At 43.2% G+C, this 14,106-nt stretch overlaps 1 protein-coding gene across 1 annotated transcript in view; it reads right to left on the bottom strand.

The window, feature by feature from the left end:
* chrnb1 (cholinergic receptor, nicotinic, beta 1 (muscle)) overlaps nt 1–7,450 on the bottom strand; it is a 28,040-nt gene extending 20,590 nt beyond the window's left edge. The window contains exons 1-7 of the mRNA XM_041884092.2: nt 7,190–7,450; nt 5,726–5,859; nt 4,980–5,024; nt 4,261–4,370; nt 2,856–2,964; nt 1,739–1,883; nt 1,258–1,446 (exon numbers count right to left, since the gene is read on the bottom strand). Coding sequence (XP_041740026.1) covers nt 1,258–1,446; nt 1,739–1,883; nt 2,856–2,964; nt 4,261–4,370; nt 4,980–5,024; nt 5,726–5,859; nt 7,190–7,250 — 793 coding nt within the window. The 5' untranslated portion in view covers nt 7,251–7,450. The remainder of the gene's footprint in view (nt 1–1,257; nt 1,447–1,738; nt 1,884–2,855; nt 2,965–4,260; nt 4,371–4,979; nt 5,025–5,725; nt 5,860–7,189) is intronic.
* Nucleotides 7,451–14,106: the final 6,656 nt, after the last annotated feature.

Here is a 14,106-nt window from a genome sequence, read left to right as displayed (position 1 = left end):
GAATGTTTAACGTCCCTACTAAAGGTGATATAACCAAGTGACGTAACAAAGGTGCTTAAAGGACACATACACTGTTTTCACACTGTAAGGAGTATGTTTGTGGACTTTGTCGTCTCTGGGGGGCTTCCAGAGGCCCATAGATAAGCACAGAGCTGAACAGAGACAGAGAGAGAGGCTGTATCTTTACATACAGAGCCCCAGGGACCCGGGCTTAAATGTGTCCTTGTACTCTCTGTGTGTTATGCTGCTACGCTACAGTGCAGTCACTATGTGACCAAAGAACACCCCCCTCTCTCTCCAACTCCCCTCCTACACAAGCCTTGGGTCCTAAAGAGAAACATGTTCACAGGCAGGTGGGTTTTAACAAGCTTTTTTTAGTGTTGAAGTGTGTGTGTCGGGGAGAGTGTGTGTGCTTGCGTGTGTCTTGGAGCCTGAAGGAACATTCTGTGCTCGTGGTCACCCATGAGAGGCTGTGTGTAGGAAGACGAAGGTCATAGGAGAAACACACCATTTCTGCACTATGAGAGACTCTGTGATATTTAGCCTGGTCTTCCACTGTGTCATAATATATGCCATTTAGCAGACGCTTTTATCCAAAGCGACTTACAGTCATGCATGCATACATTTTACTTACGGGTGGTCCCGGGAATCAAACCCACTACCCTGGTGTAACAAGCATTACAACTGAGCTACAAAGGACCATTCTCACAGGGGGGCCAGTATGAAAAATGTATGCACTCACTAACTGTAAGTGGCTCTGGATAAGAGCGTCTGCTAAATGACTAAAATGTAAACATGACACACAGTAAAACAGCAGGTTATTTTTAAAACATGTATTACTGATCTATATGGTTCTATAAATGAACACTATATAAATACATTAATCTGTTCAAACTACTATTAAGTACCGGTAATCCTGTTTTAGGATGCATATCATGATGAACAGGGCAATATCAACATAGCTATCCATAAACTCCTTGAATGAATTAATTTCACTCATTCTATAACACACTGTTCTCTCTGCTGTATTAGAAGTAGATACACCTAATGTCCGTCTTGCATTACACCCCTAATGGTTAAGGTTAGTATTAGAGGAGGCTAAACTGATCCTAAATCTTTGCCTCACCATCGTCAAGGGGTGATTATGGTTAGGTTTGATGAGGCTAAACTGATCTTAGATCTGTGCCTATGTGTGGTGAGCGTTCTGGTACATAAATCCAAGATCATTACACTGATCCTAGATCTGTGCTATCTCACCAGCGTCGGGCGGCAGGTAGAAGTTGAAGATGGCGATGCAGGTGAGGAGGATACAGGGGATGATGATGTTGAAGACATAGTAGAGAGGCTTCCTCTCGATGATCAGGTAGAAGGTGATGTCTTCATACAGGTCCTCACGGATCTCATTCTTCCTGCTGGGCTGGTGGCGGATGTACCACTCACCACTCTCTGGGGACAGTGTGTGTTTGGTAACATATTGAAAATATAACCAAACCAAAGACTTTTCAGTGAACATACACAGATTGTTTTAATCATTAGTGTTCTCATCTCTTCCCCAGTGCTGGGTTCAAGTAGTATTTGTGTTCTTTACAAAACACACATTTGATTGAGCCTGCCCTGCCTGGAGTGTCATATTCACGAGGTTTGCAACTTTTGGGACTATTCCATTGTTTCCATTGTGCCAGCAGACAACTCCAGTATTTGCAAGTTTGTGTGTGCGTGCGTCTTCTCGTGTCCTCACCACTGAAGCCCCCGTCGTATTGGATCTCTTTGATCTCGTTGCCCTGGTCATCTAGAGCGTACTGCAGGTCAACCTCTGATGAGTCGTAGGTATAAGACTTGAACACCATGGTGCAGTTCTGCCAGTCAAATGGGAAGTATGTCACCTGGACACAGGAAACAGGAAGAGGAGGGGGTGTTAGGGTCATGGCTAGAAGGGATCCAGCTTTGTAAAATTAACGTCAGTCAATGCACAACTATTCTTGCAGTTTTAATGCCTTTGTTAAATTAGTGGGGCTTTCCATTCCTACTTTATTTATTTCTCTCTCAAATCCTAAATAAGCGCGAATTGCACCGTTTTCAACACAGAGGTTTTAGCTGCGGCATAGTCAAGCACCTTACTGCTCTGCAATTGCAGTGAGTGCAAAGGGAAGAGTGGGGCTAAACCTAACACGGGTCAATTGTAGGTTAACTTAACGCCACCCAACCTCAAGATCATTTTTCTGGAGTGACTTAAACTTGCATAAGCACAGTGAATATAATGTATAATGTAGGCCTAACTTAGGGTAAACTGCCTCTGGGGGGGTACAGAAGTACAGGCAGGTGTTACCCCTTTGGCAGCTTTACCCCAAGTAGGCCTACATTATATTCACTGTGCTTATGCAAGTTTTATGGGACATAAAATTCATCAATAGGATGCTAACTAGTTAAAAGATCACATTTGGGATCGAGCTAATGATTAGCCCAATAGGGCAAATGCAGATAGGCAACCCCATGCTTCAGCCAATTTATTTACAGCCACTAAGCTGCATCAGTTGGGCTACAGGTGATAATGCTTATACCTGATAATATGGACCAATGCATTGGCTGTATGCATGGTCCAATATGTTAAAATAATTGTAAAAAATAATCATATCTGGTGGTGTAGAATGTCCTTTTAAAAAAGTCACCAGAACTGAGTTTCTTTGTCCTTCTACATAATAATTATCCGGGGGTACCTCGGACCCGCCCCCCTCAATCACCGTGACCTTTTACCCCCACTGCTACACATTTTTAAGGAAACACTGGTGTGTGAATGTCTGCGCACCTGCATTCGGTGTGTGTGTGTGTACGTCCGTGCGCATGTGTGTGTGTGTCACCTTGACCCCACAGGAGCTGCAGAAGAGGGCAGGGGGAGACCAGGTCACCCTCCCACTACTATAGGCCTGGACAGCGACATGGAGGGCCACATCAAACACACCATCATTACTGCAGAGCGAGTGAGAGAGAGTGCCGAGAGAGCGATGGAGAGAGAGAGAGAGAGAGAGAGAAAAATACCATTCTCACTGTAGATGAGGTATCCTGTCTAAAGGGCTGTAAGAAATAAGCTTGTAGTTCCTATTAAACTCATAATGCAAGACATAACAGAGACATCACCACAATTAGACAGGCAGATTGAGCACCCAGTATTGTAGTCTTCACTGCATTTTATAGGCTTGGCAATAGGCTGGTGAAAGCTCGTCCTTATGGCTAGGGCCCCTCTAAAACCCTGTCCCTGTGAAGGTGTTCTCAGAGATAAAAGGAGAAACATTGATCACCCTCTCTCACACACACAGACGAGTGCACATGCTTGCGCGCGCACACACACACACGTGGCGCTACACTCTTATAAAAAAATAGTTCCAAAAGGGTTCTTTAGCTGTCCCCATAGAGCCCTTTTTGGTTCCAAGTAGAACCCTTTTTGGTTCCAGGTAGAACCTCTTTGGAAAGGGTTCTACGTGGAACCCAAAGGAGTTCTACCTGGTACCAAAAGGGTTCTACCTGGAACCAAATAGGGCTCTTCAAAGGGTTCTGCTATGGGGACAACAGAATAACGTTTTTAGGTTCTTCATTGATAGCACCTTTTTTTAATAAGAGTGTTGGCGAGTGTGTGCAAGTGTGCATGCTTGCTTGTAGGTATGTGAATCCAGCTCCACTCCCCACTCCTCTGAGCTGTGTGGTTCTGTGTGAGTGGGTTCCCAACTGGAGAGTTGTCTGAGCGGTGTGGTGACACTGGCTCTGTTATTGGGGAGCCATGCTGCCTAATTGCCTATAAAGCAGTGATGAATGAATGGAGCAGAGGGGATATTTACAGCACAGTTAATGGGAGCCTCCACACTGACTGAGCGAGTGTGTAGAAGGGTGTGTGTGTACATATACTCTGTACTGACTGACCCATCCAGCTACTGCCAAAACACTTTCAGTTAACTTAAAAGACATGGCCAGGAGCAGAAGCCTTAAAAATAGCCAATATTCCCCAAAAACCTTTTGGACACAACCCTTAGCTTTTTAGTATCTAAATTACTGTGACCACTCACATTCTCTTATTCATTTTGGAATTGGAATGTCATTTTACTTCCTGAATTGACTGAATTGAAATGGACTTTAACCCAACCCAGGTAACAATATATACCATTTAAAATATGCTTTTATCCAAAGTGACTTTCGTATGGGTGGCCCCAGCGAGAATCAAACCCATGACCCTGTTGTTGCTAGTGCAATGCTCTACACAGGAGGAATAATTACTTGTTGATGAGGACGATGTCAGGCAGCCAGACCTTCCCAGCAGGAAGTCGCATCACGTCGATCCTATCATGGTCTTTAGGATTCCAGGAGAGACGGTAGTCTGTCCACTCCTGATATCACAGCGACGTGTGTGTGTGTGTGTGTGTGAGAGAGACAGAGACAGAGAGAGGAATTGTCCATGTGTGTTCATGTGTGTGTTGGGAGTTGGGTTTAAGTGTTAATGATTTAAAACAGATGGAAATATCCAGAGAGAAAGACGGGAGACAGAAAAAGAGGAGGGAAAAAGGTGCATGTGAAACAGGGGATAACTTTCAGATTTGAAATCTAACCACTTCATCATTTGATCAATTTATTTCACATTTTCCGGCTAGTGTCATTAACTATAAGGAGCACAATATTGCAGTGCATTTGGCCATGAATAATATCAATAACATTTGCATACATTTTCATTTTGCATAAACTGTGTACTATCATTTCAAGTGTTCTTACTGGGTGCATGATTTGTATTGCGGTGTTGTGTGTGTTGACATTTTAGATTTATAAAGCTCTGCTGATGCATGGAGAAATGTTTTACATGCAAATAAAGTTATTGAATTGGAGCCTGAGTCAAGGTAGACTTTAAAGTGAGAGTGACCAGAGAGAGAGAGAGAGAGAGAGAGAGAGCAAGCGAGAAAGAGCGAGAGAGAGAGTGTGTGTGTACAGTTTGTATACAAACTTACCAGGTTCATGATAACGATTGTGCTCATCTCTTCTGCTTTCATGTTCTAGGGAGAAAGAGCACACAGTAAGGTCGTGGTGCGTTATGGGAAGGCCCTACACTACAGGATATCTGAGAACAGTGTGGATGTCTGCACTCCTTCTCTCTCTATACCTGAAACCAGAGAGGGTTACTGTTTGGGAACAGATGTACTGTAGGGATAAAAGGGGTGAGTTGTTGGGGTTTGGTGGTAGAGTAGGTAGAAGTCACCTCTAACAACTGATTCAAGGTCAGATCTTTTTTATCCCCCTAATGATTAAGGGTAGAATTTCGGTTGGGTAATCTGATCTTAGATCTGTGGTGAAAAGCCTCTCTGACCAAGGGTATATAGCTGCACTGAGCACAGATAACTGACCGGCCAGGCGCTGCTATTTAAAACCTGCAGAGGAATGTCAGCTAGCTAGACAGCTGTCCTGACCTAGCAGAGAGAGGAGATGAGATGAGAGGGGGGGGGTCTAGCTAGACAGCTGTCCTGACCTAGCAGAGAGAGGAGAGAAGAAGAGGAAAGGGGGATGGGAAGGAGGGGTGAACCGTGTAACTCTCCCTCTATCTATCACCAGATCTCTACATAGCCCTATCACTTACTCATTCACTTCCTGTAACACTTTGGATGTGTCATGCTAACGGGTATGCTGATGGAATGTTGCCAGTAACGTAGTGGTTAGGTGTTTGTGTGTAAGTGCGTGTGTGTGTTGCGGCACCCCTTACCAGGCTGACAAAGGAGGAGAGGATCATGCCAATCCGGACCACCACCTTGGCGCCAGGTGAGGCCGCAGGGCGAACCTTCAGGTTGTAGTTTTTGAACAGGTCTTTCATCAGCTGCTTCTCCCCCTCCGACGCACCTGAAGGGGGATGGAGGGAGGATGGGGGGGTCAGGGATGTGACCATAGAATTACAGAAAACGCTAGAATATAACATTTCTCTTATGAATGGGACAATACGATTTCTGGGTTGGTTAATTGATTGTTTGTGCTGGGCTGGAACAAAAGCCTATACTGACTGTGGCTCTTCAGGACCAGCCACCCCTGGCATAAAGCATTTTGTGGAACGGTGCATCCTTAACCTACTGCACCTCAATGCTCTGAAATATTCCTATACAATTGTCTACCAAAACAGAGAGAGTCAGAACTGGGTTCAAATACTATTTGAAATCCTTGCCATTGCAACAGACAAGCTCAATCAAGCACAGCTAAAGTATTTGAAATGATTTCAAATATGAATTGAACCCAGGTCTGGTGAGAGTGCATGCCCCTGTATAACCAGCCGGTGGCCTCCAACCCTTAGCCCCGCCAAACTGTCCAATATTGACGCAGAGTAGCACTTCCATGCATAACTCCTGTTTTCCCCTGAAGGTTTCACAGCATTTATAATGGCCAGCTTTGGAGGCAGCAGCATTCATCATGTGGCCCTACAAACCAGTGCCCCAGCAAGACCGCCTCTGACAGGGACAAATTACAACCATCACACAACCAGGCACCTCCATTAGCCAAGCACAGGAAGGGTCAGACGGGGAGCTGGAGAGCCGGGAGGGGCTCACAGACGGTTGTTAAGTGTTTAGCTCCTTTTCCTCTCCCATTTAGGCTACACTAAGTTGGTCTCGAAATCAGGTAGGATGTGTGAGTAGAACTTAATTGGATTAAATGTTTAAAGTATAGACGAGATTTTATGTGAGTTCACGACAAATGCCACTGTCACTTGTTATTCAGTGGCCTTTTAACTCAATAGATAGATAGATAGATAGATTAGGGGCAGTAATGAGGCCTTCTGTATAGATGCCACACACACACCTCCCCTCAAACGAACTACAGACAGCTGAGCTGAAGACATGATTACCCTACATTCACATTGGAATTTAGGATGTGGCTCAAATGTACTAAGTAGCCTAGGCCTAAATCATTTTTTTTTTGTTCCACGTACTTCTCCTATTGGTATATCTTGTAATTTAAATCAATATCTATATGATGTCATCACGTCAGACTTATTTTATGATTCACTCACCGGTTGATAGAGTTGCGCAAAACTGCACATAGTAGAGTGCATGTTTTAGGAGAATGCGCATAAAATAGCGGGCACATCAACGCTTGAGAACAATGGAAATAAGTTGGTATTTTCAAACTATATCGACCATGCGTTACCATGTCTCCACAACTCTGTTTCTTAAGTCCCACTTACCTCCCACCGCGTACAGGCCACACAAGCAACATGACAGCAGGATCAAGTCAAGGGCCCTCATGGCGACCCACAAACCGACAGGCCTTCAAAACAGTAAGTATTTATACTCTTTTACACGACAAATATCTGTTATTTTGCCGTTTGTGCGGTGTAGTTCCTCGGTTTCCGTGTAAATCCAGTGTTGCTGTCTGTCAATCAGGCAGCTCGAGCTAACGGCTGTCTGCTCAAATTACCTTCACGTGGGAGGGGGCACTGTGTCCACCGCGAGAGACCGCCGACGACTTGCATTGGAGACGCAGGGATTTGATTCAGATTCTCCTAGATAATGATAGACTTCTTTAGCCTACACCTCCATATTCAGGCCATGACTGTGCTAGATGAGGTTATATCAAAACGTTTTCAATTTAATAAGGGATACATTCAAACTAACTAATCAATTTGATCCCTTAACTGTTTTAAATAATGAGGACGGTTATGTTCGAGGTTGGGAATGCATAACATGCTCAAATTAAATATTAAAGAAATAACCAGGGATGAGAATTTTATTTGTATTTTTATGGGAGAATATCATTTGAAGATGTATTTGAATCGCTGCCAGCATAATTAGCCTATGTCGTTTCTGACGTGTTTTGACCGGAAGAGTAGAGTCCTCATAGGCCTAGTTAATAATGCGATGTACTTTTAGGTCATTAGTGAAAGTTATTAATACGAATTACTCACGCCTATCTCTGCTATTAAACTAAAATATGATACAGAGATTTTAATAGCGAGATTAATTATGCTGTTGAAGCCCATGGATACTTAATGGCGCATTTCCATAGAGGATTTACCCTAGTGTTTTACCCATAAGGCTCAGACTTTTCTTTTTCCGTCTACTCAGGCCTGCACCTGTGTCTCACTGGGCCATGGCTCCGGTGGACCTGCTCTCACTTGGGCCAAAGCCAGGCCACTGGTACTTTTCAGCTGGCATTTACAATTGCTAACTGTGAAATGTAACACCTTCTCACAAAGCAGCTGTTTTGATTATGCAGAGGTTGTTGATTCTGCTCTTTACAAGTATTTACAGTCAGCCCTAGCTATGGAAACAACATTTCACTAGTATAACATAAGGGTGTGTTGGTGAACACATAATTGGAGAGGAAGTACAAAACCAACGACGCTAGACAGAGAGGAATTTGCTTTAAGCAAAAGGCAGTTTATTAAAACAGAGATAGCTGGTACTGCTCAAGCTACATGCATGGGCCCAATGCATGGACCCAATCAATTGCCTCTTATGGAGACAGTTGAGAAGGATGGATAAACAGAGTTTACAGCATTATTTTATACAATGTAACATAAAGGAAGGGGTCCTTCTTCTAGTCCCTTGATTGGTTCCCGAGGCGTAGGAGGCGGGTCTGCTCTGTCCAGAGTAGAAGCCCCATTGGTGCACGGCAGAGTCCTCTGCCCTTGGCACCCGACCAGTAGAAGGGGGGGGGGGTTTGAGAATGAGTGTGCGTCCACAGTGAGATGTCTGTGTGTGTCAAAGAACTCGTGAGGCATGAGAATGAGTGTGCGTGCAAATGAAATATTTGTGTGTGTCCAGGGAACTGGTGAGGAGGATCTGGTGATTGTGGCCTTGGGCGTGGGTGTTGTCCTGTTATTACACTCCTGACTAGGCCATCTGGTGACAAGATATGGCTGCTCTTCTACTGTCCTTTGTTTGACAACCAACACAACAGCCCACTGTTAATACCAGACACATGACAAATCCCCCTCTTCACGTTATAACATTTTATATTTACTACGACAAATTATATTTACTACGACAGGTGTATACACTAGTGTAACACTGGTGTTACAGTTGAAATCAACAGAGGACTTCTGATGTGAAAGGCCGAGAATGGGTGACTCAAATAGCCTACAGTTAGGCAACGCGCATTAGCTGCCTGTCACTGTCTGGATAAAGATTCAATTAAGTAGATGGGCTGTCATCACAGAGAGTCATTGGCACATCTGGAGATATTGACAGGTCCTGCTTCTCTTTAAAATAAAGCCCGCTGTGCTGGGTCAATTTTGGCCGGCTGCGGTCGCACCGGGCCTGGCATAATGCTGAGACAAAGCCCCAAAGGCACCTACAACACCACCGCCGATCTGCACTGCACCAGCACCCGTCGTGATGTCCCGGTATTTTATGATGCACTGTCAGTAGCATCTGGAACCCCAACAATTTCATTAGCATAGAAGCTAACTATTAACAACTCGCAACTGGTGTCAACTCAACACCCACGCTATTCGATAGTCAGTTTATTAAGCTTCCTTTTTGGTACTAACTCAAAGACAGGGATTCATTTGAACCATCTTTTCACACCTATCTTTCTTATCCCTCGAAGAATATCAAATGGATAGGTTGCTCCCGAGTGGCGCAGCGGTCTAAGGCACTGCATCTCAGTGCTTAAGGCGTCACTACAGACCCCCTGGTTCGATTCCAGGCTGTATCACAACCGGCCATGATTGGGAGTCCCATAGGGCAGCGCACAATTGGCCCAGCGTCGTCCGGGTTTGGCCGGTGTAGGCCGTCATTGTAAATAACTGACTTGCCTAGTTAAATAAAGGTTAAATAAAAAATTAATACAAATCTGAAGATATTCAATAGGGAATGGGAATCAGATTATTGATCTATCAGATATGGTCAGCAATGATATCGTAATTAAGTAGTCATATGCACAAGTGAATGACCAGACATTAGTGATTTGTTGAACAGAGTATAGCCTTGGTTATTTGCAGAGTTGTAACAAGTATGAAAGAAAGCACAGTACACAATTTAAAGAAGCAAATCCATGAGACCAGTTTTTTTACAATCATACAAATATATTAGTTTTTATTCAATTATATCCAATAATATGCCTCCCTTGACTTGGTGTAAGTTATTATAGAAATGAATACAGATCATATTGCAAATGCAGAGAATACAATGGGTCAAGGAGGAATAGAGTGTTTATGGGGGAAAAGGAAGGACTCCTTGACTTTCTTTTTTGATGTGTCCAGTAAATGTTGGGCGCATGCATGCTTGTAGTACGGTCTGTCTGTGACTCTCTCTGCTGCCGTAGGCTATAGTGCTCAAAACAACCTTGGATAGATAGAACTTTATTGTCCAGACTCCCATGCCATTAATCCATGTTTATTATACTCCCATTGTTTTGTTACAAAAATAGTGTCATTGTGGCTTTTTAGTTAGCTGGAAGACTGAAGCACTGTTTTTGCATTGGAAGACGAGAAAAAAAGGTATATGGACATTTTCTTCAAATCCTTTTTTGGAAGACTTCATCATTATTTTCATCATCATCATCACAATAACTTGGATCATCCATGCAATACAAAACTCTAGGGGCTCCAATGTACAAAGCAGACCACTTTTATCGATCGCAAAATCACACACGTGGGTTATACAGTGTGTGTGTGTGTGTGTGTGAGAGAGAGATGGTGAGTGAGCAGTGTGCATGTGGCTGGAGAGCTAGTTAGATTCATCTCAAGGTTCATAGGTCAGAGGTCATCCAGTTTGATTGACATGTTTGTAACCGTGGTGAGGGATTCTGGGGCTCCGGAAGACATAGTAGCCAAAAGGTGAATATCCTTCCTTCTTTGCACTCTGTCACTCACTAATATTTTACTTTTCTGTTTGTCTTTTAGTTTGCATTTTTGGGTTGAGGTTCAGTGTTGGGTGGGTGGCGCATGTCAGAGTCTGATTCGAAACAAGTCATGAATGTGTATTCAAACATGAAAATAAACAGATTGAATAGAGAGACAAACAGTATATGGACGGACCAACTGTGACATATCCATTACAAAACTCAAATTCCATCGACAGAATCCCCAAAAAGAACATTCTTTACAACAGTCACAATAACCCCAACAACATACCCCCAATGACAATCAAATGACAATTATTCAATCGTGGTCTTCACCAACAAGATCCCACCTTTAAAAACTGTAATACATCTTCACTTCAGCATAGTCGACATACAGTCACTATGCAAAGCCACCATCATACCATAATAGGCCTGGGTTCAAATACTATTCTAAATCTTTCAAACACTTTCAGCGTTTGTTTGCCCTAGTCTTCCTGAAGTGCCCAATGGCCAGGGTTTGCACTCATGTCACTATTCTATTGGTTCCATTATGCCGGGCAAGCTCAATCAAGCCCAGATAAAGTATTTTAAATGATTTTAAATAGTATTTGAACCCAGGTCTGGTATACAGTACCTCTGGGCAGCTCCCCAGCTTAGCTCTTATTTTAAAGGTGACCTCTGCAATTTACATCTACGCCAGCCCAGCCCGACTCCATGCAGAAGTGCTGTGTGTGCATTGCAGATGTGCTTCAGGAGAGAACTATACCTTTAAAATGCAGCATTACTCTGAGGTCTAACAGGGTGGGGATTGGAGATAGCTACGGGCCAGTGGTATTTCCGCGTTAAACTCAGGGCTGTGTTGGGTCGGGGCTTTAAAAAATGAATATATATATCTGAGAACGGGGCCGTTGGTTCATTTTTTTTTTCAAAGCACGTGATCTTCTCTCGTTTTTTTGTCTATTTTCTACTGCATTGCAGATGTGGGGAGAAGGACTACACCCCAAAGTAACACACATAGACACATGTAACAGCAACCCCACTCACTCACAAACAAAACATTCGAAAAAAAAAAAAAATCTGATAAAACAACACATTTTGCTTTATATTTGCTAAGTTGTTAAACACTCTCCTAGATAGATCCTCTGTGTTGCATCTTTTAATGAAGTTCATTGCTTTCTGCCCGAGGACTAGCGCTCATTGATTTGGCTTCTTATTGTATTCCTCTCCTCAGTCACTCACTCTTATGCTGTCAGGAGTGCACACAGAGTGAACAGACACATTTTCACACATAAAATACATGTACTGTAGACAGGCCATACACAGAGATAGACACAGACAGACAGATGCTATGCAGAGAAGATGCGCGCACACAAACACAGCCTCTGCCTTCAGGTTGAAGGGAAGTTGTGTTTGGGAGACGGATCAGAAGAGGAAGTGAAACTTCAAAGTGTGGCAGAGGGGGCATGAGTTAGTTACATGATGCAGGATGCACGCCTCTCTCCCTCTCTCTTTGTCTTTCTCTCTCCATCCCTCTGCCCTGAGTCCTCCAGGACTCCAGAAGATCTAAACTGCAGATCTCTGTCTCTCAGCACGCAGGAGTCCTGACTGGGGAGAAATGGAGGGTGAGAAGGAGGGAGAGAAGGCCCCCAGGGAACCAAGGACAAATGGAGTGTGTGAAGTGTACTCCTGCACAGAACCTCTAACGCTTAACCTCGTTTAATAACCATATCTCTCACAACACATACACGCACATATTCGAACGCCCTTACACACACATACTTAAGCATGCACAAGCATCCACATACTCTATCCAACTTACACGGTCAGAATGAATGTATCAATATAATGTAATACGCGTTCTAAAAATATATATTTGAAATCCTGGAGCAATTTATGGGGCGCTTAGCAGCTGTAAATCCAGCTCTTCGTCTTTCTGATCAAAGTATGTGGTCAGGTAAAACCTGGGATGGAGAGATAAATTAGATAGACAAGAGATGAATGGTGGCGCCATACAGGTTGCAAAATAGTTTGGAAGAGATTTTCAGTGTGCCGATTCCATGGCACATGGTTTATGAACTGATACACAAAATGACGCTTGATTCAAAAATTAGTTTTTCAATTTAAATTATAAAAAATTCTGCCACCAACAGAATGTTGTGTATAGTATATAGGGCAAATACCCATGTCAGCTATGCAGATTTTGCTGTGAAGAGACAGAATCATTAGATCACTAATTCTGGTATTTCCCCTATGTAGCTTGATTCTGGTCACAGGTTCAGGAGTGGCTAAAAAGTCATAACATTGTTCTAAAATTAACCCTACAAATAGCACTGTTGGGGGATCTGGAAAGCCATAGTCAATCAATCAACAGCATAATAATACTCCTAGCAAAAATATTCATTTTAAAATCACAATCTGTTGATAATATGTGGTTAGAAAGGTTCAGAATCTATGAAAGACATCACAGTTGAAAAATATATGGCACAAGGAAATCAAGAGAGGACGGTCTATGGAGATAGGTGGGATGGGCTGAGAGAAGCTGAGGTGTGGATTTAATCTGTAATAGTTATTCATCTGTAAAAGTTGTGACTGAAAATAATATATATCATGTGTACTGGACATGTCTGAGCACTATGAATCCAAATGTTTAAAAAATCCAATGAATCCAAATGTGTATATAAAATAAAAATTCAGAGGGTGAATCGCAAGACTAAAGATTTAAGTGCCTTTGACTGGGGTATGGTAGTAGGTGCCAGGCGCACCGGTTTGTGTCAAGAACTGCAACGCTGCTGGGTTTTTCACGCTCAACAGTTTCCCATGTGTATCAAGAACGGTCCACCACCCAAAGAACATCCAGCCAACTTGACACAACAGTGGGAAGCATTGGAGTCAACATGGGTCAGCATCCCTGTGGAACGCTTTCGACACCTTGTAGAGTCCATGCCCCGATGAATTCAGGCTGTTCTAAGGGCGAAAAGTTAGGCAGGTGTCCTTAATGTTTTATACACTCAGTGTATGTTATATTATATTATGTAAAAATGTATTTGTAACAAAAATGTATTTGTAACAAAGTTACTTTTTCCTCCGAAGAGGAGTGGTGGATGGGCCAATAAAAAATGAGATGAATGGCGGTCTTTAGACACAGTAATTCATGCTGAATGACTTGAAGTGTTATCTGATTGCCCGGAGGAAGGCGTAGGATATGAAGAGATGTGGAAAAGAGATGAGGAGGAGTGCATCTGTTCTTAGATGTATTCAACACTTCAACGTTCCAAGGAACACTTTGAACACGGCAGAAACACAGCACACCCC

This window comes from Coregonus clupeaformis, chromosome 16 (genome assembly GCF_020615455.1).
Source record: "Coregonus clupeaformis isolate EN_2021a chromosome 16, ASM2061545v1, whole genome shotgun sequence".
Taxonomy (NCBI): domain Eukaryota; kingdom Metazoa; phylum Chordata; class Actinopteri; order Salmoniformes; family Salmonidae; genus Coregonus; species Coregonus clupeaformis.
Note: the sequence above shows the minus strand (reverse complement) of the source record. Positions and strands in the feature narration are given on the sequence as shown.